This window comes from Excalfactoria chinensis, chromosome 2 (genome assembly GCF_039878825.1).
Source record: "Excalfactoria chinensis isolate bCotChi1 chromosome 2, bCotChi1.hap2, whole genome shotgun sequence".
NCBI classification, from domain to species: domain Eukaryota; kingdom Metazoa; phylum Chordata; class Aves; order Galliformes; family Phasianidae; genus Excalfactoria; species Excalfactoria chinensis.
Window position 1 is genome coordinate 112,694,398 of NC_092826.1, and position 22,487 is coordinate 112,716,884.

Below are 22,487 nucleotides of genomic sequence, written 5' to 3' on the forward strand. Positions count from 1 at the left end.
AATTAAGCAGTAACAATCTCTCTTATGAACTAAGATTACTTCCATAATTAATTTAATAAAACTCTATTAATGATCGAAACATTGCTTTTACAAACCATGTACCATTTTCAGCTTTCCACGCTGATTCTATAGTACTCAAAATGACCATGTGATAAGTGAGGCCATTCAAGACAGTAGGTCAAACATAGAATTTATTTCTGCTCACCTCTTACAAAGGTGAAAAAAAAGAATAGCAGATGTGCAACACTCAACTGCACTAACGGCATCAAGTTAATATCAACCAAGTTATGATTAATAACTATGGTACTAAAGAGCACAAATAAGTCCTAAAAGGCTTTGGAAGATATTTATACTTCATCTGTAGAAACAAAGAACACATTCAGGAATTAGAACAAAGGTAAATTCTAGACCTCACCCTAAAAACATTTAAATAAAGGAGGTGCTACTCAAATAGCAGAGCTCCTTTTAAGTGAAGGACCAGCTCTTTATAAGCAGAAGAAAAAAAACCTGCAAAAAGCATGTACATACCTACTTCTTCAATACTACATTTTCAAGAATATTTTTAAAAAGCATTTCAAGTAGCAGTAAAAATTTAGAAATATTTCAAAAAGTTTTGCTGCAACCTGCTATCTCATCTAGTGTGTTTGCTCTCATGTCCAACATAACCGTCCCATTAAGAATGCAGCTTCGCAGTTCAAAGAGACTGTGTAGAGACAGCGTTGCTACATAAGGCTTGCTCCACCGATCACCACCATCTTCAACATCCTCTTCAAATTTTAGCCATCTGAAACAAATACACATACAAATATTTATATTTCGCCCAGAAAACAGACAACTTGGCAAGCCCTTCCCTTTGTGGCTCTAAGCAGCACTGAAGAGGGAGATCCACCAGTACATACTGACTTTCTTTTCTCAGACAGCTAAGCAGATTAACAGAACACCCACCTAGCTCTTTGCCCAGGCTCACCTGTTTTAGTTCTAGCCCATTTTGTTTCATTAGGTTTAAACAATACCTATCTATTCACAAATTCAGAAGAACACTGTAGGATCGTGTTACATTACTTGATTTGCATGTCTCAGTTTCATCTGTATTTTAGGATTAAAAAGCCATCTCAAATGCACTGTATATAATGTTGATTCTAGGGTGCCAAGTCAGACGTACGAGAGTTAAGTAACATTAATAGTTAACTATTAATTGGCTTTTATTCTATTCACAGGTATGACAGAAGCTGAACTTCTACAAAACTCAGAATGCAATAAGGCAATTGAAAGTACTACATCTGGAAGCATGCATATTACAACACATGTAGAAGGAAAAAAAATAACTGTGGCCTCCTATGAAGTACACACATACAACCTTTCAAAACAAACAAAAAATTTGAAAAGCCTCCAAAGAAGAACGGATGTAAATGCCCAATATTGTTCAGGTGTGATTAAAACATAAATAAATAAATGACACCGATTTATCAACAGTAATAGAGCAAAGATTTCTGAGACAGTAAATCCTGTGCACCTGTATTAATAAACAAATGTAGCTTTCACAAAGCTACAACTCGCAGCAGTGAAATTAACACGGCTTCTCAGAAGACCCTGAATTTTTCCAGGATTTGACAATAACACTAAAAGTTTTAGTCTTCCAAGAATGAAGAGTTTTTCTGAATGGAAAAACTCACACAATCCAAGAAAATTCCAACTCAGGTTTAGTTTGCAGTTCTTTGAAATAAAATCACTAGAAAATGCACCTTGAAACAATCTACTTTTAGCTTACCTAGCAGTTTCTTTCCACTCATACTCTTCTCCATCCCTGAAGCAAAGTTCATCCATTTCAGTGAAGAGATCATGAGGAATGTGTTCATCATCATCTTCAGTACCCAGGATAAATTGCACTCGTTGGGATGGCGTGTCTTGAAGAAAAGGAGAAACTCAACAGGTAAAACAATTCACTCTTCTATAATAGAATAAATACAATGTAACAGTTGCATTTCCCAGCAAGAAGCACAGAACACAAAATTCTCTTTAAGAGTATTTTTTAGATACAGATGTAACATCTGAATTAATAATAAACTCAGAATTTTGCTTTTACAATGTTATCATCATCCAATAACCCACTTCTGAAAAAAAACTCTTGAAAACAATATGTATTATCTATGAAGATCTACAGTAAATAGCTTCTGTGACAAATCCAATATATTTAAAGAAATCCATCAAAACCTCATCTCAGGAGCCAGAACAATTCCTTACCATCAGACAACTGGAAGGCTCAAGTAAATATTTTAAGATCACAGATCAAGTTAGCTTGGAAAAAATGATGCTTCACAGCTTTATCCGTACTTTTGAAAGTATTGAGTGACAGAGAAAATACAAGATCACAAAATCTGAGAAATTGAGTTTAATGCAAATAACCAATATTTTCATGCTAAGTAAGTATTATAAACCCAGTCTAAACTATACAGTGCAGGCTGCTGAACATTCATTTACATACCTGAAACCCAACACTTCACAACTATATGAAACACAAAGACAAAATATTTGCCTGATTGAAGATTGAAATGCATAACTACAGTAAGAATAAAAGAAACCGCATAAACAATGCTTGATCACAAACTGCTATAAGACTATTTTCAAGAGACACAGAGAACTCCAGACAAATTCCTTACCGTATGATGGAGATTCTCTTCCATCCTCTCTATCAGTTTCCTTTTCTTTTTTTCTTCTGTGATGTCTATGCCCACGATGTCTATGACGTCGACGACCTTGCTTTCCAAATGGGACATGAACGCCAATATACACAGCTCTGTGGCCTGTCAACAAAGTTCAAGAGAAATTACCCACACAAAAAGATGATCTGAACAAAATTTATCATTACTGTCAAAAAAGTCAGTATGGTTAGGTTGCAACTGAACTTAATGATCTTTAGGGTCTTTTCCAACCTGCGTGATTCTATGATTCTATAAGACAAAGAATTTGACAAAGTCAAAAAGAAATCCTAAAGTACTTGGCAAAATGATATTTATTGAATTACTGTTCCTATTTGCCTTCTATCCTTCTCCTGTGTCAAGGAACTAGCATTATACTCATTTCCCAAGTAAACTGGGTAAGAATAAATTTCCTTTTTTTATTCTAGAATCTTTTAATAATTAAATTTCAACATCACATCTTCAAAGCAGTGCAAACAGCCCTATACAACATTTACTTTCACCATCTTACTTCTCTTTGGCCTTTCACATTAAAGCAATAATAGCACCAGCATCCTGGCAGAAGAAATCAAGTTGTTTTGAGCAAGCTACTGCTATGCTTATTCTAATATAGTTGGCATATACAATAATCTTTTCATTTTCTTCTTAAACAATCTCAGGAAGAATCACATTAACAATAAGCCTGGAGGTTAACACTGAATACTTCATTTCATATTGTACAACTGTCATTACAGAAGGCTGACATTAGCAAAAGGTTTAGCAAAAGGAAGCGGTTTTCCACCTCTTAGAGAAATGTAAATTCAGCAAATTTACAGAAGTCGAGCAAGCCCCCATGAGTTGTGATTATACACATATGTGCATGTGTGCAAAGAGAGAGACAGATTACAAAGACACTGAAGAATCTGGCCATTTCATAGCTTTGAGAAATAAAAGTAATGTGTTATTATGCCAAATTTGCCTTCCAAGAATAGCATCTCTAAGCTCTCCGCACAACATAAATCTTTTCCATAATACATTTTAAAACAGTACTTTCATGGTACTGGACAAGAGAGAAGACAAGAAAATAAAGCATGAACAAACTTAAAGTTTGTTTCATCTGGTGAAGATTGCTTTCCAAATTATGAGACTTGATTCTTGATGCTATTTGAACACTAAGCTTTAATTAGAGCTGACTGACTGGGACTGTGACCAAATGTGAAATGAAGCATATTAAAAATAATTTGTTTCCATTAAGAGTGGAAAATTGATTAAATTGTTGACGCATTTATTACTCCTATTTATAGACAGAGAATCTTTCATGAGTTTCTTACAAAAATAATCTGAATTTCATCCTCCATAGCTACTGCGTGAGAGGCAATTCCAGAGCATTTATCACCAACAAGACCCCTGAACGTTAATCAATCTACCTGACAAGTGTGTAACAAGAATACTATCTCCAATTATCTTTGCGCCTGCTTTACACCTTCACAGTGATCTAACAGCTACATCCGCAGATGGATTTCAGGACTAAAGCAAAGCACAGGAAAGACAGATGACTTTGTAAAACACATCACAATCCAATGTGATTCTATCACAGTCACTTAAAGAGAAGAAACAGTGCAAAAGCCTCCCTATTTATTCATTTTTTAATTGGAGGATGGGAAGTCCAATATACTAATCAAGTTTGGCCACTTAGTTTTTTGTGCAATTTGGGTTTTTTGTGTTTTTGGTTTTTTTGTTTGTTTGTTTTTAAATCATAGACATGCATAAACAAAGAAATCTCTACTACTACCTAGGAAATAAAAATCTACTGCTTATGGATGCTGTCAAGTATATTGACACCAGAAAGCAGGGAAAGAGCACCCAAGAATTAGACACGTTTAGCCTTAATTCTAACTTCACAAAGAAAAGCACTAAAAAGTCCCTGCAAATACAGGCAGTTGTACTGAGTAAGCCTGTGTTCGTTTTCATTATTTAGATAGCAGTAATTAATGCTAGAAAATGAACATGCATAGTTACTAGCACAATTGCCAATAAACTGAAACAAATAAATTAATAGGATTTTCTTCCTTCATTCCCAAAGAACTGAGCAACATGGCTTACAGTTCCCTTCACCCAGGTCTAAAAAATAATATCAGATAACGACAAGTGAAGTCTAAAGGCCAGAATCCATATTATTGTCATCCATGTCACTTTAAAAGGAACATAATCTTTTATCTGAATATTATTTTTAAGCTTTTAAAAGGTACAACTGCCTGACCTTCAAAGCTTAACTCACACAAACACATCTGTACCATAGTACCATTCCCAAGCAAATCTTGTTAAAGAATTACACTAAACCTATCATCAACAGAATTAGTACGCTGCCTGATACTAAATTTAGTGATACAGAACTGAAGAAATAATTGTTCATTTTAACCTAACATGACTTTATCCATGCTTAGCTGTTCAAATCCACCAAGGGTATTTACTATTAAGGCCCTTATCCCTGTGAAACAAATTTAAATATTAGGAGCCCGCTGTACATCTCAATTAGATGGTCTTACTCTGCAAGTCAGTTTGTGTAAAGTCCTATAAAACTGACAGAACAAAGACGGCTGTGTTTAATTTCCTGTTTTCCTCACTGAGGCCTACGTAAATAGTGATAGAAAACTTCTAAAGTCAAAAGCATAGATGCAGAGTGCTTTGATGTGGCAACTGTGTACATACAAGAAATCCTTTTTCTAACCATCACTGATAACTAGATGCCTTTCAAGCTACATAAAAAGGAGAACATTCTTCCCCAGGTTACCAAGGAAAACCAAGTTTATATCTATGTGAAAAGGAATCCTATACATTCCCAAATCTTGATCCTGCAAAATTTGAACTGCAGAGCTATTAATTAATGTTGTATGGGTCATGTGAAGATTCACTAGCTGTTATCAACTCCTAAAGCAGGACCAACTTCAAAGCTGAAGCCATCTTCATGATCAGTTTGCTCAGGATGACAACCAGCCAAGTTCTGAGTATCTGAAATGATGCATACTCTACAGTCTCCCTGGATCACCCATTCCAGCATACAACCAAACCCCCTATGAAAACCATTTCATGATGCATAAGGCTGCACTTCCAATCCTGCGTTTTTGCATTTATTCCCCCTTGCCCTTTCACTGTGCACCTCTGGCAGGAGATTGACTCCATCTTCTCCATAAGCTCCCTCCAGTAAGTTGATGACAAGAGACTTTATAACAGAAATGGCTATTTCTCAAAATCTTCAGATAAGAAATTGAAAAGGTCATCTATTTTACACAGAAGCCTGTTCATATGCAATCACCTCAGATTTCCAAGTATCAATTTTCTACAAAAAGAGCCTTATAATCAAAGGGGCTTTTTCTGGGTTTTGTTGAAAGAATTATTTGACAGAGATTATCACTTCCCTTGAGAATAAAATATCTGAAATCTTTTTTTTTTTTTTCCTCAACAGATTCACATAAAGGAATAAAATAATTTATTCCACAAAGCACTATATGCCTTAGCTAGAGGCCATGGCACAGTATATTTTAGAATCCGGTAATGCTTCCGGGCCCTATTCTGAAATCTCCTGTTGCTCCTAGTAATTAAGTATATCTCTTTGTACTGAAATATCTGTGCAGATAAGACTGAAAAGCATAACTGAAAATTTCTGTATGCACAGTGTATGGTAAAGCAGCTCAGTAAGAAAGACTGTATTCTCACCACACAATAAAAGCCTGCATCACATTATGCTGACGGGCAGAAGCAACAAATACCACAACTCTCATTATGCACAGAAGTGGGTTTCTTCTGTAGATTTAAAAATCAAATATGAGTTGGTAGCAGCATTCAGAAGAGAAAAACGCTCCGAATGTTTATTTCTGTTTGGCTCAATCAACTACTGTTGCTACTACTCAAGAAGGCACAGTCAGTAATTACATCAGACGTGCAGATAGTAATAGTAATGGGAAAAGCCTAGTGCCAGCTGACAGAGCTGCACAGGGATTTTAGCACTGTAGGCCTGCAGGTCTGTCCCAAGGCTTTGTGGCCCACAATCAGCACCCATCTCTATAGCCTGGGGAAGGAGCCAACACTGGATATCTGAGGGAGCTGCCTACCCTCACACCACACATCCAAACCAGGCCATAGCTGAGTGTGATGCTCTGAGTTTAAGGGCCTCCTCCTGGCTGCCTCCATAGCAACACTCAGAAAAACATAGGATAGAAAACTGAAACTAAACAATTCAGGCAAAAGTTTCATTAAAAACAATGGCTGGCACTCCCAAGAATGCCAAACGATAAGGATGCTGGCTTATGCAATCATCACACTGTTCTGGTAAAAGGTTTCAAAAGAAACATTTGCCAAAAAAGGTTTCTGTATGTCATTAATGGCCACAAATACATTCTTGTTGCAGATCTGAGCACATTCCTCTCTCTTGTACAAGCGCTGCAGAATGTCTTTAAATGAACTAACTTGCCCCTCAAGTGCATCTAGTTTCTGATCTTCATAAGGTAAGAAAAACATTAAAGAGTGAATCTTGTCCCATATAGAAGTTACACGTTCTTAGGAAAAGCTTTCACACTTGTTTTACAAAGTAAGTATTCAGAAAGCATACTTGGTAAGAGTGATGTTTTTAGGTTTCAACTGCTTTGAAACATTAACTGTAAATAAATTTCAAATGGAGTCATCCATTCAGCAGGACTGAGATCCATCAAGCTACAAGTTCAGCTAGTTTTTAGAAGAACTGATTTTAAATGGACTAAAAGTAGTAAACACTATGAAAATCATGATAATGATTTAATAATAAACACTATGAGCATCAAGAAACAAAAGGCTGCAGAATAGTTTCCCATATCTTCTGTCTCATTTCAAAAATCTTTGAGCAATTTTGACCCATCAAGTTCACTTCAAGTTTTAAGTTTCTATAGTACCATTAAATAAATCTTCCCTTTCGTAGCTCTAATGCTTGAGTAACAGTTTTATACACTTCAGGTTATGAAGCTGCCACCTTTTCACAAGGTTTATGACGCTTCATAAACGTGGATGTATCAAAACACTTCCTCACATAAAGTAAGTTTGCAAATAAAAATATAAATATACACCTTATGCCAAAAACTTTTAAATAGTGTTGCTTCCATCTTGCTGTATTTTATATATTTACTTCAAATCTTTCTGCTACGTAAAAGGCGTTGGCTTGTTTTTAATGGCATCTTTGTTAAAAATAAGTTTGTTTCAAGAAGAAACACTAGAATTTGCATGGGAGTTTTGAGATTATGCAGAAGTTATATAGCCAGGAATGAATTTGGAGGTGAGGCAGTTCATGCCTGTTCCATTCACTCCTGTTAAGCTACTATCAGTAGTTCTTCTAATTTTTTGTTGTTGCTTTTTTTAATAAATAAGTAAATAAACTCTCTTGGCTCAGGCAACTTCAAGAGCTCCAGTAACACTCAAATTCCAAAACGTTCAGTTTGGCAGGATCAGATTCCCTAAAAGACTGTTCTAGAATTTAGAAATAATTCTGTCCTCAGAAACAACAACATGAACGCTGAAAATTGTGTCTATTCAGTTTGGGTGCTCTATTGAGTTTTATGTCTATACAACAAGGTTGCCACATTTCCTTCTTAAAAGGAAGTCTGAAAATAGTTTCAACAGCATTTATTAAGGACTTGCCTTTGTAGTTAATACTGTAAAGAACAGTATGTTTAAGAAAGTTGAGAATTATTCTCTCTGCACAGAAGTCTGAATACTGTAGAAATGAACAGTAAAACAAAATATGTGAAACTTGGCTGTGGACAGTAAAATGCAGAACTCCCACGGAAAAAAAATATGTGTAAGTTTCAACACACACATGACAAAGGTGTAGTGATGCAACCTAACTCCAAAGTCTACCTAATAGAGACTGTATTAAAAGTCATAATAGGAAAATATCCTTGACTTTTCACACTTACAGAGCAGAGCTAAAGACAGGTAACATTTATTTCTAAACGAAACAAAAATTACTGTGCAAGTCAACTCTTTGGTTGATGTTGCATATGAATCAGAGCATGGTTAACATTCCTGGCTAGTACTGTTATGTTTTATATTCACCTGCTCCTGTGCCTGCTCTCCTAAAACATTTTACAGGAAATATTTATGGCTTTTTGAATACCTGCAATTTAGATGCATCTAAAAGGTAGAATATTAAAGCTACCACCTAAATTAAAAACTAAAAACACAAGCCAACATAGCAGTACATTCCACTACAAGTTACAGAATAAGTTTTCTTAGCTCCCCTAAGCCTTTTTATAGTACTGAAACAATTTCCAACTGTTCCCAACACACTAAACTGCAAAACATTTGCAGAGAAAGTTTTCCACTTAGATATACAAATGTTCACTTCTAAAGGAGGAAAAACTGCAGGATTATTTATCTACTTATCAACTAAGATTAACAGAAAAGCACAGCTGTTTTCTCAAAGGAAAAATACGGCTTTAAGCCATCAAGGTATCAGAGCTAATAGGGTCACTTGAAATGTAAACACTACTTACACCTGCCAAGGGATAGTGTTAGAGTAGCTAGTAAATCATCTTAACTCTTGAAAGCTGCTTCTTGGATTTATGCCACAGAATACTATTCTGTTGAGACAGACACTCGACCTCAGATTTTCTACTGGAACAAAACCTCTGTTATGCATAAACCCCTTATCTTCACTATGCCTGTAACTTGTCTTCTGTTATTCTTAGCAGACACCTCTTTTCCATTAAGCTAGATCTAATACATGTATCCAAAAATCTACTTGAAAAACCATAGCAACTCAGGTTTAAGAGAGCTTTCCTTACATATGGTTCTTAATAGACTAGTTTGGGTTGTGGGTTTTTTGTTTGTTTGTTTTTTGTAATTTGTTGTTTTGTTTTTTTTAAAAGACAAAATGAAGTACCTCTGCCACTACTATTCTTGCCTTACTTCCTTCTGCACTTTGTTGTTATTCTCATTAAACCCATTCTTTGCAGCTAGAAGAGTTTAACATCAAGCTAAGAACTTTAAGGGTCCTTAAAGATGCTGTTTTAAAATGTTCTTGTCTTCTCTAGTTCTTCGAAAATAACAAAAACAGCTTCAGTATGAAGTGTTACCTTAGTTTAGTATTGATTTAATCCAACCATAATTGCAGTTTACCATTTTGACCCATTTCTCTTTTACAGGAAGAGTTATGAAACAAGTAGCCATGTTTAACCTTTGTAACCTAAATACTTTCACTACTTTCGTACCACACTTTCCCAGCAACCATAAATAGAGTACAGAGCCCAGACTATTTTTGTTTTCAGCAACTCAACTACTTTCCATTAAAATTTCATGTCAAAATTACCAGAAAATAATTATCCCATACTGACAGGACCAAAAAAATATTGCTTTAGTACTAAGTTATACCTTCTATGGAATCAAACCAATCAGCATCATTTTGTAGTGGCTTTAAAGCTGTTAAACATCCCGTCATTGCCGACTCTCAAGGTTTGGTGCTTCAAACCGTAGCTGAACTCAATTAACTGTTTGCTGTCCCTCCTTTAAAATGAACTAACGCACGTTTCTGGAAAGTTTCCAAATTCCTAGAACTCCTCCTTTTCAGGTCACTGGGAGAACTGGATTGAAACAGCTTCAGGTCTTGAAACACATTACTTAATGTTACCATCCATCTTTCCAAGACTACAAGAAAATTTTCACAAGTTCGTAATGAAAAATAATACTATCTGAAATTTTCTACTGCTTGCAGACAATAATTCTATTTCTCTCCTTGTCAGATTTTAGTTTCAGAATTAAAAACAAAGCAGCTCCAAACTCTCACGTCTAGTCTCATCATCATAGCTTACAATTAGTGATCCCATAATAAACAGCTCTAAGTTCACATACATTTATCATCTAAAACATCCTAAATCTAAACAACTTCCAGTCAAACAACAGTATTTACATGAAAAGAAAAACTTACTGTTAGTACTTTGGTACAGTTACCACCGACCGAAGTCAAAAAGTACAGTCTTTGCCTTTCTCTATTCTAAGGTCAGATTTTCTCACAAAACAGATGTAATTGCCAAAAATATTTTAATACAGAAGTGGGAATACTGCACCTACCTGAAGCTTCAGATCTGTGATAATTCTGATAGAACACATTTTTCTTATCAGACACTCCTTATTAGTTACTTGTTTAATCTCTACACTGCCAGTGCAGAAAATTTTACAGGACGCTCCATAGAAAGGGTGAAATAGCCAAAAAAAGAGGGCAAGGCTGTATGGCTAAGAGCAAGGTGAGGACAGAGATAACCCCTCATCTCTCCTTCCAATTGCTATTGACTCAAGTGCTCATGAAATACAAGCCTTGGTTTCACCTTAATTTATTCTTTGGCCACAGGAAACACAGGATATTTTCAGAGTAAGTAATGCAACTGCTGAAATTGCCTCAAGCAGCCTTAACCCATCTCCCCACCCCTGCCCCGTACCCCTTGCAACGCTGTGCTGGCTGCAACATTCTTGTGCCTGAGCTATCAAGGAGACTGGGGAAGTGATCTGGTTGCTCGTTTTGTTCCCATGCCATTTTTCTGCTGAGGCATTCCAGCTGTTGGGTGCACTGACAAAATGCTCCAGCTGAATGTCTGCCTCCTCTTAACCCCTGCCTCCCTGCAAAACACACATACTTTTTTGGGGTCTTGTCCCAGATAAAAACAAGAGAAGGAGATGAAGGAGGAGACAGCTTAAATCTGCACTAAATATTTAACTGCAAAAGCAGACATGGCAGTGGTTTCACATGAGCTTAACTGTATATGAAGTGGCATTGTTGTCATCTCCACCTCTGTACCTCTCAACCTTAAACTCACACCACACTTCCTTCCTCCTCTCAGTATTGGCAGACATCCATCTGCAAACTGGGCAGATTGGTTCAGGGTGCTCAACTGATGAGATCTTTCTCACTATTTTCCTTTGTAAGGGGTGTTTCTTTTTCTACTAGCTTAACGTATTTAACAAGACTTACTATACAGTTGGACAGAAAGTGTCAGTTCAAGATAGAAAGCAGAAAGAGGGAAGGAACACAGCAAGAATATGACTGTAGCAACACAATAACTATGAACTGTCTCATAATAAAAGAAAATGTGACAGCAACCTAAGCTCAACTTTTATCCACTAGAAACTGCTGCTATAACATCTGTCTGGGGTTCTGAAGCAGCAAGTCACTTCTCTCAGAAAATACTACTTACTGTAACTACTGATCGCATTCTGGCATTTCACAAATGTTAATTAAGCTTCTGAGCACAACTAACTAAATAAGATTTAAAACACTGCATGTCCTCTAGCCTTTTCCACTTGCATCGCTAACTGGCATGCATGAATTTTCATGCCAAACTACTTCCTTTTCAAGTCAGCAAGAAATTAATTCCTAGACAAAGTATTTAATTTTGCACTTTTCAGTATACAGTGGACTCAATATATTTTCTTCTTTTTTGCCCAAATGCAAGATATGGAATTAAAAAAGAAAAAAAGGAAATTCAGTAGGGTTCCATAATACTTTGACTGCAGGCAGACAAATGCACAATCAGTATGGAACTAAAAAAACTGTCCATCTAAACAGGTACAGTGCTTAAAAGTGTATGACCACAGTCACAGAGACAGTAAACTTTGAGATAAGAAAACAAAAAGTCTTCCTCAAGTCTCCTATGAGTTTTGACACCATTCATGCTGGGAAACAATCTGCCAAGAATAATCATTTATCCATAACAAAATTCTGATTGATAGTCTCATAAGCAAAACTTTCCCTTGGAAAACTTCATGAATGCTTTTAAAATACTTTTTCCTGTGACAGATTCAAAGAACACAGAGGATTTACTTGTAAGTGCAGAGACCAAAAACAGCATAGGTCATTTGCAGTTTCCAGGTTTTACTCCTAGAGCTGCATGCCGGCCAGAGAATTCAGGTTCTCTTCAGCAACACTGGTTGCACTTGAAGGAAAACAGGTATTTTATCTAGAGGCAAAAGATTAAGCAGAAAACTCCCCATAAACTTACTCTCTAGTTCTTCTTTCTCAAAGTTTGTATTGATAGTAGAACTGATTTTGCCCATATCCACAACAGCTTCCTCATCGTGACCCTAAAGAAGAAAGAAAACATAAGCTTCAATTAATACATAAATAATACTAACTTCTTCTGAATTCCTAAACATACTCTTCAGTTTCGAAGCTGTTGGCTGAAGTTACGTAAAATAATAGAAGCTCATCCCTTAGAAACTGAAAGAAAATGAAAATGAAAAACTATTCACACAATTCCTCAGGAAAATATTATTCTGCATTGAAGGAAAGCGTTTTACTGTTGGTAGAAAATATCAAAATAACAGTAAGATTAAAGCTACAAAAGTATGTGGCATACAAAAATGAAGTAAAATGTGCTTAGTTATTTGTGTAAAGACAAAAGAGAGGACAATGCAAAACTCCTTGACTACTATTTACTTTCACAAAAATAATTGCTACTGTACCTTAAGAGATTTTGCTCCACGTTTAGAAAGAGAATCAACTACCATGGCAAAAGGCAAAAAGATGGGACAAAATTGACATCAAATTTCAGCCAACATCACAGTAAAGATAAAGAAGAGGTGAAGGACAACAGCTGAACAGCATCAAGAAAAAAAGGAAAAAGAAAGGAAACCTCAGAGCAAACTCTGTCTACAGAAACATAAAACCATTTAGATTAACACCAGCAAACAGAATTCAAAGCTGGAAAACAGGAGAATAAATCCACTGATATACTAAACATCATGGCATTTCCCTTTGCAAGGCTGCTGATTTCCTCTTATCAAGGATCAGACACGCATTCCAGGAACATAATATTTTTTCAGTTTTACATTGGACAGTAGCAAATCTCCTTCACCAAACCAGCTGGCAAATTTTAACAGGCTACAGAAGTTCACATTCAGAGATCTTGAACCCATTTGTTTAGGGAACTAATCCCACATGAGATTTTTCCGGCACAGATAAGGAGCTTTTATGAACCAAAGGTAATGTGAAGGGGTAAACAACTCAAGCGTCTCTTCTAGACCGAAGATCCAGTTTTGAGCAGGTCATTTGTATGCTACAACTCTCCCCAATTCACGCTGCTTACTTACAAAATTATACAACAGCAGTTGTGTCTTCTGTTCAGGTTCCTTTACTACTGAGATGTTAACACCCATCACACTAAAGTGTGATATTTAAAACAGCCACAGGCACCAGAGTAAGTTATACATCCCTGAATGCTTTCTCTAATCCCACACAGCACCGGAGAGAACATGCCTAATGCAGCCCTTTGCAACTACTTTCGGCTCAATTTGACAAAGAAATCTTAAAAGAACTGTTACAGCAATATGTATGTCAACCTTGTCTCAGAACAGACACCTCAACAACTTGAAATTTACCTCTTTCCCAGCAGTGTGTATTTTACAGAAAGCAGCTCACTCATACTAGCTCACCATAAGCAGCCTGCTGGCAGAATCAGCTGCCTGCCGTAAGGGCAGGGTTTGGCCATGCACCTCACTACCAGCAATACAAGGATACCCAGTGGAGAATGCTGTCCCTTGCTCTTACCACTCCTTTGGGCAAACACTTCTTTCCTCCTCCCGGGTCATATATATCAGTCGTGAAACTGAATATAAAGAGTTGAACCATTTACTTCTTTATTTTAAATAAATGATTCTGTTTTCCAACTAGCTAATCTGACTTCTATTGGGGACATGATACAGCTTGATCCACCACAAGGCATCAGGCTGCTCCTCATCCCTGAAAGCAGCCCAGTGGCACGTTTATACAGCTCAACACAACATCAGAGGTTCTGGCTTCATGCTGTAAATATGCAAGTTAAATCATGAGTCTTTACAGGGACCCAAACAGTGTTGATATTCACCTAAATTTTGACCTCTGAATTACTCAACAGCACAGTATTTTCTCACAGGGAAGAACTGAAAATGAACATCACCACAATGTATAGCAGCTGTAAGCCAAAACAAGTTGTAGCACCCCACTCACCACCCCCAGAAACAACCAAACACACAACTCCTCAGTGCCTCTAGAGCAGGTACTATTACAGCATGTCACCCACTCAAAAACAAATCTGAAACATTGAGTAATTAGGATGAGTATAACAAAGGATATAAAGACAACCAATTCTCCAGCACACAAAGGAAAAAATAATTTTCAGATGAGATTTCGAATGGATCCCATAACAAGTGTCCTTCCATTTCTGGGAAGGCTGTAACAAAAGCAGTTAGACCACACGACAAAGGAAAGCAGCTGGCACCATGTAAATAAGCAAGATGTTGAATAAGGGGTAGCATAAGACAGAACAATCTCATGAAAGCTAAATAAAGGAGGATTCTGTCTCCCTAAGATTGAGGATGTCAAGAAGCATATTACACAGTAATTTCTTTTTGTTGCTTCAGTTGCATTGCAAAGGCAGAGATATGCAAGTGTGTCAGAAAAATCAGACTCTTTCACAGTCTGGACTACTAGAGGCAGTAAATTTCAGTGAGTAAACCAAAGTTTTGCCTGGTGCACAAACCTGTGGAACTATTACTAGGATGGGAACAGTTAATTTTAATTTATTAATAAAGAAGTGGTAGAAGTTTAGAAAGTACCACAGTATTAAGATCACAGCCGCGAGAAGCATTCCTGCCTCCTACACATCCAAACAGGATTAAAGAGCCCTCCAGGAGATGCCTGCACAATGCAATCAACTTCTGCCATCTCTTTGGTAACAGTTCTGGAGGTAGGGGAGAAACAGTTCCAGTAGGAGGTCTTAGCTCTTGATTTTACTGAAGATGTGTTTTCCAGTACAGCTCTGGGGGGAAAAATTAACATACAAAAAGCCAGAAACAAAAAGAGCTCTAGAAGCAAGCAGCAACATTACAGCATTTAGGTTAACAATCTGTTGGGGCACCAAAGAAACACAGAAAAACATCTAACTGCACTGGTATATTCATAACACTACTCAGGAAGCATTAAGCGTAACCACTTTCCAGTTTATCTTAGTAACACAAAACAGAAAATAGTAGGTCTGTAGTCACATCACTTCGCTGAATCTGATATACGAGCAAAGCCAGCTTCCAGAAAACTCTAGAGATGGAAATAAAGATAATTTAGGTGATCTGTAACACTTAAGTCTGTTAAAGTTTGAGATGTTTGCAGCCATAGAGCCCACAAAAATATCATATGCCTTTTTTTTTTTCCCCTTCAGTCTCTTGTTTAGGATACTCAGAAGATCACCAAGCAGTTTTCTAGCAACAAGACTTTTCCCTGCCTCATTATACAGACCAATGCATACTGAAAGAAAACCAAACACACTGTGGAAAATTCACACGTGAGAAAAGACTTCTTTTCTAGCAATGTTCTCAAACTGCGCTTGTTGAATCTCTTACACTGTGACATTAATATCTATCCTTTCCTTTTAATAAGATGCCAGCTTCATACATACAGATGCAGCCTTCAAAACCACACCATGTGAAACTAACGTCTTTTGAGATTAGATTACAGAAAGGCATGCATGCCCTTGTAAACCATTCTATCACTATCTCAAAGTACTCAACATATGCAAAGACTCTTCCAAGAATAAACCATTAGCAACCACAAATATCATACATGAAAAAGTATATTATTTATAGCCTTTGTTTAGAAAGGCACAAAGAACCATTTTAATGGAACTGTGTTGCCAACAGCAAGTCCTAGGATACTTTTGACTTAGGTCAAATAAAAAAAGAAAAATTCAAACTGATTCCAACCTTCAGCCTTTTCCTTGCTAAAAATAAAGTCTGTAGGGCATAGGTTTCCAGTAATTATAGAAGATCCACCACGTCAGTTTAAGGCACGAGCGAGAGACAACTTTCAGCTGGTGAATCAAAATGCATTCCTACTTCAGTTCATCTTTTACTTTGTAAACTGTTTAGAAAGTAAAAAAGTACAAAGAAAGGTAGGACCATTTGCAGTTTGTCAGCTTCCCCTTCCTAGGCACCTAAAGATAACAGCATTATCTTATTAAGCATTCTTCTGCAGTTTATCTTCGATTCCATGTGAAACTTCATGCACAGTGATCCCACAGTTGCTCAGAGACAGCTGATGAAGATAAACCAGAGCAAAATTCAAGACCCACTTCTAACATGAGTAACTCTTCTCACTGAAGAGACAGAACAAATGAGATGAGAAGGGGGAGCACAAGAAGCCCAGTCGGCCTCCCAGCTTTTCCCAGCATGAATATCACTCCCCTTTAATGCTGCAGAGCAAACACAACTTTTAACTTCTCTTTTCTGTTGGCAATTCTAAAAGATCTCTGCTAGATTTCCCCTTGCCACGTCTGGTTTTCAAGTGTCTTTTTTCAGTCCGGGAGAAGAGCTTAATCTACCTTCCAGTGAAGACAATCAAGTACCCCAAAATTGCTCATGCCTTCCTCATTTGTCTTCCCAAACATGCGTCTTCATTTTGTACAGTACTCTTTCTTATCTAAATATCAACATTACATGTTTCATAACACTACTATTTTCATAACAGTACTATTAAAAAAAAAAAAAAAAAATTAAAAAAAAAAATTTAGTCCTACATTGCGCAAAGCATGAAGGAAAACACTCCAGTTTGCTAGGATTAAGCTGTCAGCCTCCAGCAGCATGTGTCAGTTACTATCTAGCATAAATATGACGCACTGGCTATGAAATGTAAAGGAAACTTTCCACTGCCATCCGCACATGCTCTTTTCAACACAAAGCTCGCCTGCCCTCCTGCACTCAGACAGGACAGGCTTCAGAGGGCACACAGCACTGCTGAGTAACTGCTTCCAAGAGATGCAGCAAACTAGCATCAGTTTTAAGGTACTTACAATGCAGTACACTCATATTCAGGTGAAAAACAGTGATCATGCAGACGACTGATCCAGTTAATTTTTGAAATGTAAGTAAATAATCTAATAATGTAATAAACCAATTATGTTGTGAATCGCTGAGGTTGGAAAAAGACCACTAAGATATCTAGTCCAACCACCATGCCCACTAACCACGTCCCTAAGAAGAGTCTGAGCTCAACTGTAACTTTGCTAAGACAACACTCATCTGCTCCTCTTACATCTCCTCAACTGAAGCTCTCCAACACAGCACAACTAATTAATTGCAGCACCAGAAGAGAGCAGTGGTGTTCATGGGAAGAAGGGCATAAGAGGCAATACACAAATGCACACGCACACACAAAGACAATAAAAATTATTTCCAGCAGTTCTGGAGATGGTTTGCCTTTTTGTCAACTCAGACATACAATGCCATGCTACCAGAACCCCTACTGCAGAATTTCAACTAGATGCATTAAGGCGGAGAAGGGCATGGGAATGTCATCTCCCTCTCTCCCTGGCCCCAAGTCCAAAGCTCCTCATTCTGGTGCTGTACTACTACCATTGCCCACACTATCACACTGGACCCATACACTGCGCTGATGGCAACCCCTCTCTGGAACCCCATAAGTGCACTGTACTGTCAGGCCTCCTTTAGCTGGAGTTGTACTCAGAAAATAGATTCTACCTATCAAGGTTTCAGCATCCAAAAAAAATAAAATGAAATACAGATTAGTTGCCAATAGTATTCTGCTTCAAGCCAAATGAAGAAATGAAAAGCTCTACTTTGAGCACACATCTCACAAAAAGACAAAAAACCTAGAGACTACAAAACCTGATTCTGCACCTATTTTCCAGTTGTGTGAACAAATGTGTATACATGAAAAAAATATAGAAAAAAGACTTTTAATAGATAGGCACACATGCATTGTGCAGAAAAAATAAATAAAAAATAAAAACAAAAACCAAAAATCAGATACAATCAGTACTTCCTAACTATAGAACAAACCAAATAACAACAGCAAGTCTAGAAGTACATAAGAGGAGAAGCCTGAGAAATAATGCTGTCTGTGACTTCCCATAAGAGACCGACACCAGTTACTTCCTCTGGCAGCCACCAGTACCAGGTCTGGGCCCCAGCTCTCCTCTGCTACCTCAAAGTGCATTGACCAGCCCAAGGCAAAGGACTTTTGACCTGGTTCCCCTGCAGGAACCAGTAACAGCAGCACTTGAGATTGTTTTACTTCTGTCAGAATGATTCCCCTTTAAATCAGAGGTAAGATGAGACGACAGTGGGGAGGAGAACAGGCATCTCCAGTTGTTGGCACCTTGAAGGACAAGCAGGATGTGAAAATCAAATGTTCTTTCCCAACAGTAAGAAGTGAAGGCATAGGTAAGAACAAAACTAGTAGAAATTCACAAACAGAATACTTGCCAGTTTTAAAATAGAAATCATACTGTATTGACGGGTTCCTCTTGGTCCTACTTGCCCACGCTCTCAATTGCTGAGAAACAGCTGTTTTCCTGATACTTTCTTGTCCCGTTATCACAGCCGTAGCTATTTCCCAAGCACTACAGAAAAGACACAATACAGCTCCAGGGCTTTGGGTCACCCCCACCTCCTCCTTCCTACGGATTTTATCTGTGGTTATCCCACCACTGTTACACAACTATCCTCACAAGTCGATGGGAATCCCTCCCAAAGCAATATCCAGAGCCATACAGAGAAGCCGCACACTCAGATTTCACTAAGACCACAGCTATAGCAAAAGAGGTTAGCAATATTTAAAGAAGTTTTTCTAGCCTGCTAATCCTCTAATTAACAGCACAGCTTATCCTACTAAACACTGAACTCAGACCAATCTGCTTCTAGAACTCTCACAACAAGCACAGGCGCTACACAAACCTTCAGATTGGATAAAGAAGTCCAACCGACATCAACAGATTTGGAAGAAGAATAAAAAAGCAGCTCTAAAAACCGTTAATATGTTAATATCTTTCCCTTCCTGCACAGAGGAACATACAAACTAGTTGTTTATGAACATTAAAAGTAGTATTACTTCAGTGGTTCTAGCAAAGAATCAGGTCACTGTCTGGCTGAGCACCACAACCTGCAAGAGAAGCCTTAGCTCTGACCAAAGGTCAAAGAAACCACCATAGTCTTTATACCATAACCACAAGGCCATTTACTAATCACAGTGCAAAACAAATTGAATTCAACCCCAGTGTTCTGTAAGCTTGGAAATTTACTACTGCGCATGAAGTTAGCAAATAATGTCACCACTCCAACAGAAGGTGTCAAGTTGCATATTTAACAGCCCAGTCATCATTTTACAAAGCTCATTCTATTACTGCCTCACAGCAGTGGGTTTCATTCAAAAATACATGGCTCCTTTCAGCTCCATTATTTCTAAAATCACACTTTAAAAAGCTCGAAAGTCAAATAATGAAAGGATCTGTAAAAACCACCAATATGCAGAAATGCAGTCATCCTGGTGTACGCACACCCTTCAAGCTTTCCATTGGCTTTAACCAGTGCCTGCCCCTACCAACACACAAACACCTGAGACAGCCCTGTGTCGAGCTCAAAGCAGCACCACAATGAAAATCAAAGGCCAAATGCTGCACGACAGAGCTCAGCAAACAAAAGCAACACAATTAAACATATACTAACACGTGTAAATGAAATGCTTGTTACATTCATAAAGGAAAACAAAATTTAGCACTCTTCTCATAAAACTTGCATTAAATAATTGAAGGGTTTTTAAAGGTTTATGGCTTGGGAAAATTCCACCCCATAGATGTTAGTTTCCAGGGAGCTGTAAAGTAGCAACCCCCGTTACCTCCTGCATTGCAGGTAAATATTAGTGATAAAGACTTCCTATATAAGAACAAAGCAAAGTTCATAATGCTGGCATTAATGTTCACTGTAGAAATCCCCACAAATGGGTTTTTATAGCCATGCTGCTCAAGTCAGAAGAAAACAACCAGGAACATTTGACTTGTAACAGAAGTGACTGCATTCGTTGCCCTGGCATTTTGGGGGGGGGGGGGGGGGGGAGCAGGGGTGGGAGTGGTGGCGTGAAGAGGAAAAATCAATTCACTATTTCAGGAATAGAAACTCCCCTGCTACCCTTGCACAGAATTACTCAGAGCCACAGTTCGTAACCTTCAGATTAAGGAAAGTTGACTCAAAACAACACACACAAAACAATCCACTCTCAAAATCCGGTAGTACGCACTTGTGTTTGTACAAGCAAATCTTTCAGTTTTAAGTCACTCACTAAACTTCAGCAATTCTAATTACACAAAAATATCTCTAACAGCATAAAAACACTGCTGCTTCCAGTCTGTCTTCTCCCATCAGACCTTTTCCTTCACTAACAGAGCTCTGAGAGCACAGAGCCCTGCACCCAAACCCACTCACACCATTTGGGAACCACACGCCGCTATTTACATACATGTTGCGCTTTCTTCCCCAGAGGAGCTCCTTCCATGCTACCCGCAGTGCCCTTGCACAGCGCTCCCGCAGCTTGGCAGCCACACGCAGACAGCTGCACGTACCGGACTGCTGCACGTACGGGACTCACGGGAGAGCCCAAGGAAGCAGCTCCTGTCCGGCAGCCAATCACACTCTCGCAGGCCTCCCATCTCCCAGGACACCGAGGTTCGCAGGGCAGCAGAAGGAGCACAGCGGTGCGTCTCTGATTCCCGCTCAGAGAATACCAAAAAAGGAGTTGAAATGGAGCTCAAGACTTTGCATTTTCTGCAGCAGCCACATCTAAGGACAGCTACAAGGTTATACTTTCACTCTGATCCTAACCTTCATTAGCACTATGAAATGAAATGTACCTTGGTTCCCAGAAGTTAAAACATCTGCTAAGCATGTTTATAGCCATGTCATCGACCCCTCGCTGAGCACTCATTCCAAAGCAGTTTTTTGTTCTGACATAAACCATACATTCTCAATCTGCAAAATGAACTAGGGATTACTAAAAAATCCTTGTGCAGTTTGTTCCCATTTCAGTAAAGAGATGATCAACAGCAAGCATGTGTGTATGCAAGCCTTTCCTCCTGCAAACTGCTAAAGGCCCTCTTCATTGCTACGCAAATAAATAAACAATTTGTATAGGAAGAACAAAGGTAATGAAGGGAGCAGACATCCTCACTCCTAGTAGGTCTTCTCAGCTGAGCATCCTCAGCCACACCTATGCTGTCTTGGATACACACAGCACAGACATACACAGTCTTTCAGCGTCTCTGCTAGCAATGTGGCTACGCTGAACTGTATTCTGGGGTGGCTCTCCTACATTTTAAAGCAGCCTTCCTTAGGAAAAACCTATATTAAAATTATTTTAATTCCCACGACGAGTGCAAAGTAGGTTTCCACTGGGTGAGGTGGAAGGCTATCTGCTCCTTTGGGGCAGAATACATTTTTTTGGGTCTTTAGTCATATGGTTCCCAGCTAACAGACACTCAGTCTTGGAACAAAGTATAAAAAAAACTCAGAATATTTCTTCCTTTAAAAAGAAACAGAAAAAAACACACATGTAGAGCCATGCTCAAAACCCAACACTATAAAGATTAAACGTGTCTTTATCAAACAGACTCAAGTTTTCATCTTTTAAGCCTCATACCAAAACACTCTGCGGATAAAAGTCTGCTCTCACCCAGAAGTAAATACCAGAGCTTTATTTCAGATGGGAAGTTATGCAGTAACACAAAACTGCAACTGTCTCAACACGCTTAACTACAGTAAGAATCCTTCTGAAACAAACTGTAGCCAACCATACTCAAAACTGTCCTTGAACATGTTCAGTGACAACAGCGTGAGAACTCAGCTAAACTATTTGTGCTACAGCAACCTTTCAACCACATATTTGATGTTCCACATGATTCTTGAGGAAGTGTATGAGAGCTTTGTAGCTATGATAAATGTTTTGTCCATCAGTCTTTCCTCCTGATTTTCACTTTCAGACAT

General features: G+C 38.0%; 1 protein-coding gene across 4 annotated transcripts in view; it reads right to left on the reverse strand.

Moving 5' to 3' along the window:
* SLC4A7 (solute carrier family 4 member 7) overlaps positions 1 to 22,487 on the reverse strand; it is a 78,454-nt gene that overhangs the window by 34,334 nt on the left and 21,633 nt on the right. For all 4 annotated transcript variants that reach the window (XM_072327566.1, XM_072327564.1, XM_072327565.1 and 1 more), the window contains exons 2-5: positions 12,689 to 12,770; positions 2,658 to 2,801; positions 1,769 to 1,904; positions 624 to 784 (exon numbers count right to left, since the gene is read on the reverse strand). In XM_072327566.1, the coding sequence (XP_072183667.1) occupies positions 624 to 784; positions 1,769 to 1,904; positions 2,658 to 2,801; positions 12,689 to 12,770 (523 nt within the window). The remainder of the gene's footprint in view (positions 1 to 623; positions 785 to 1,768; positions 1,905 to 2,657; positions 2,802 to 12,688; positions 12,771 to 22,487) is intronic.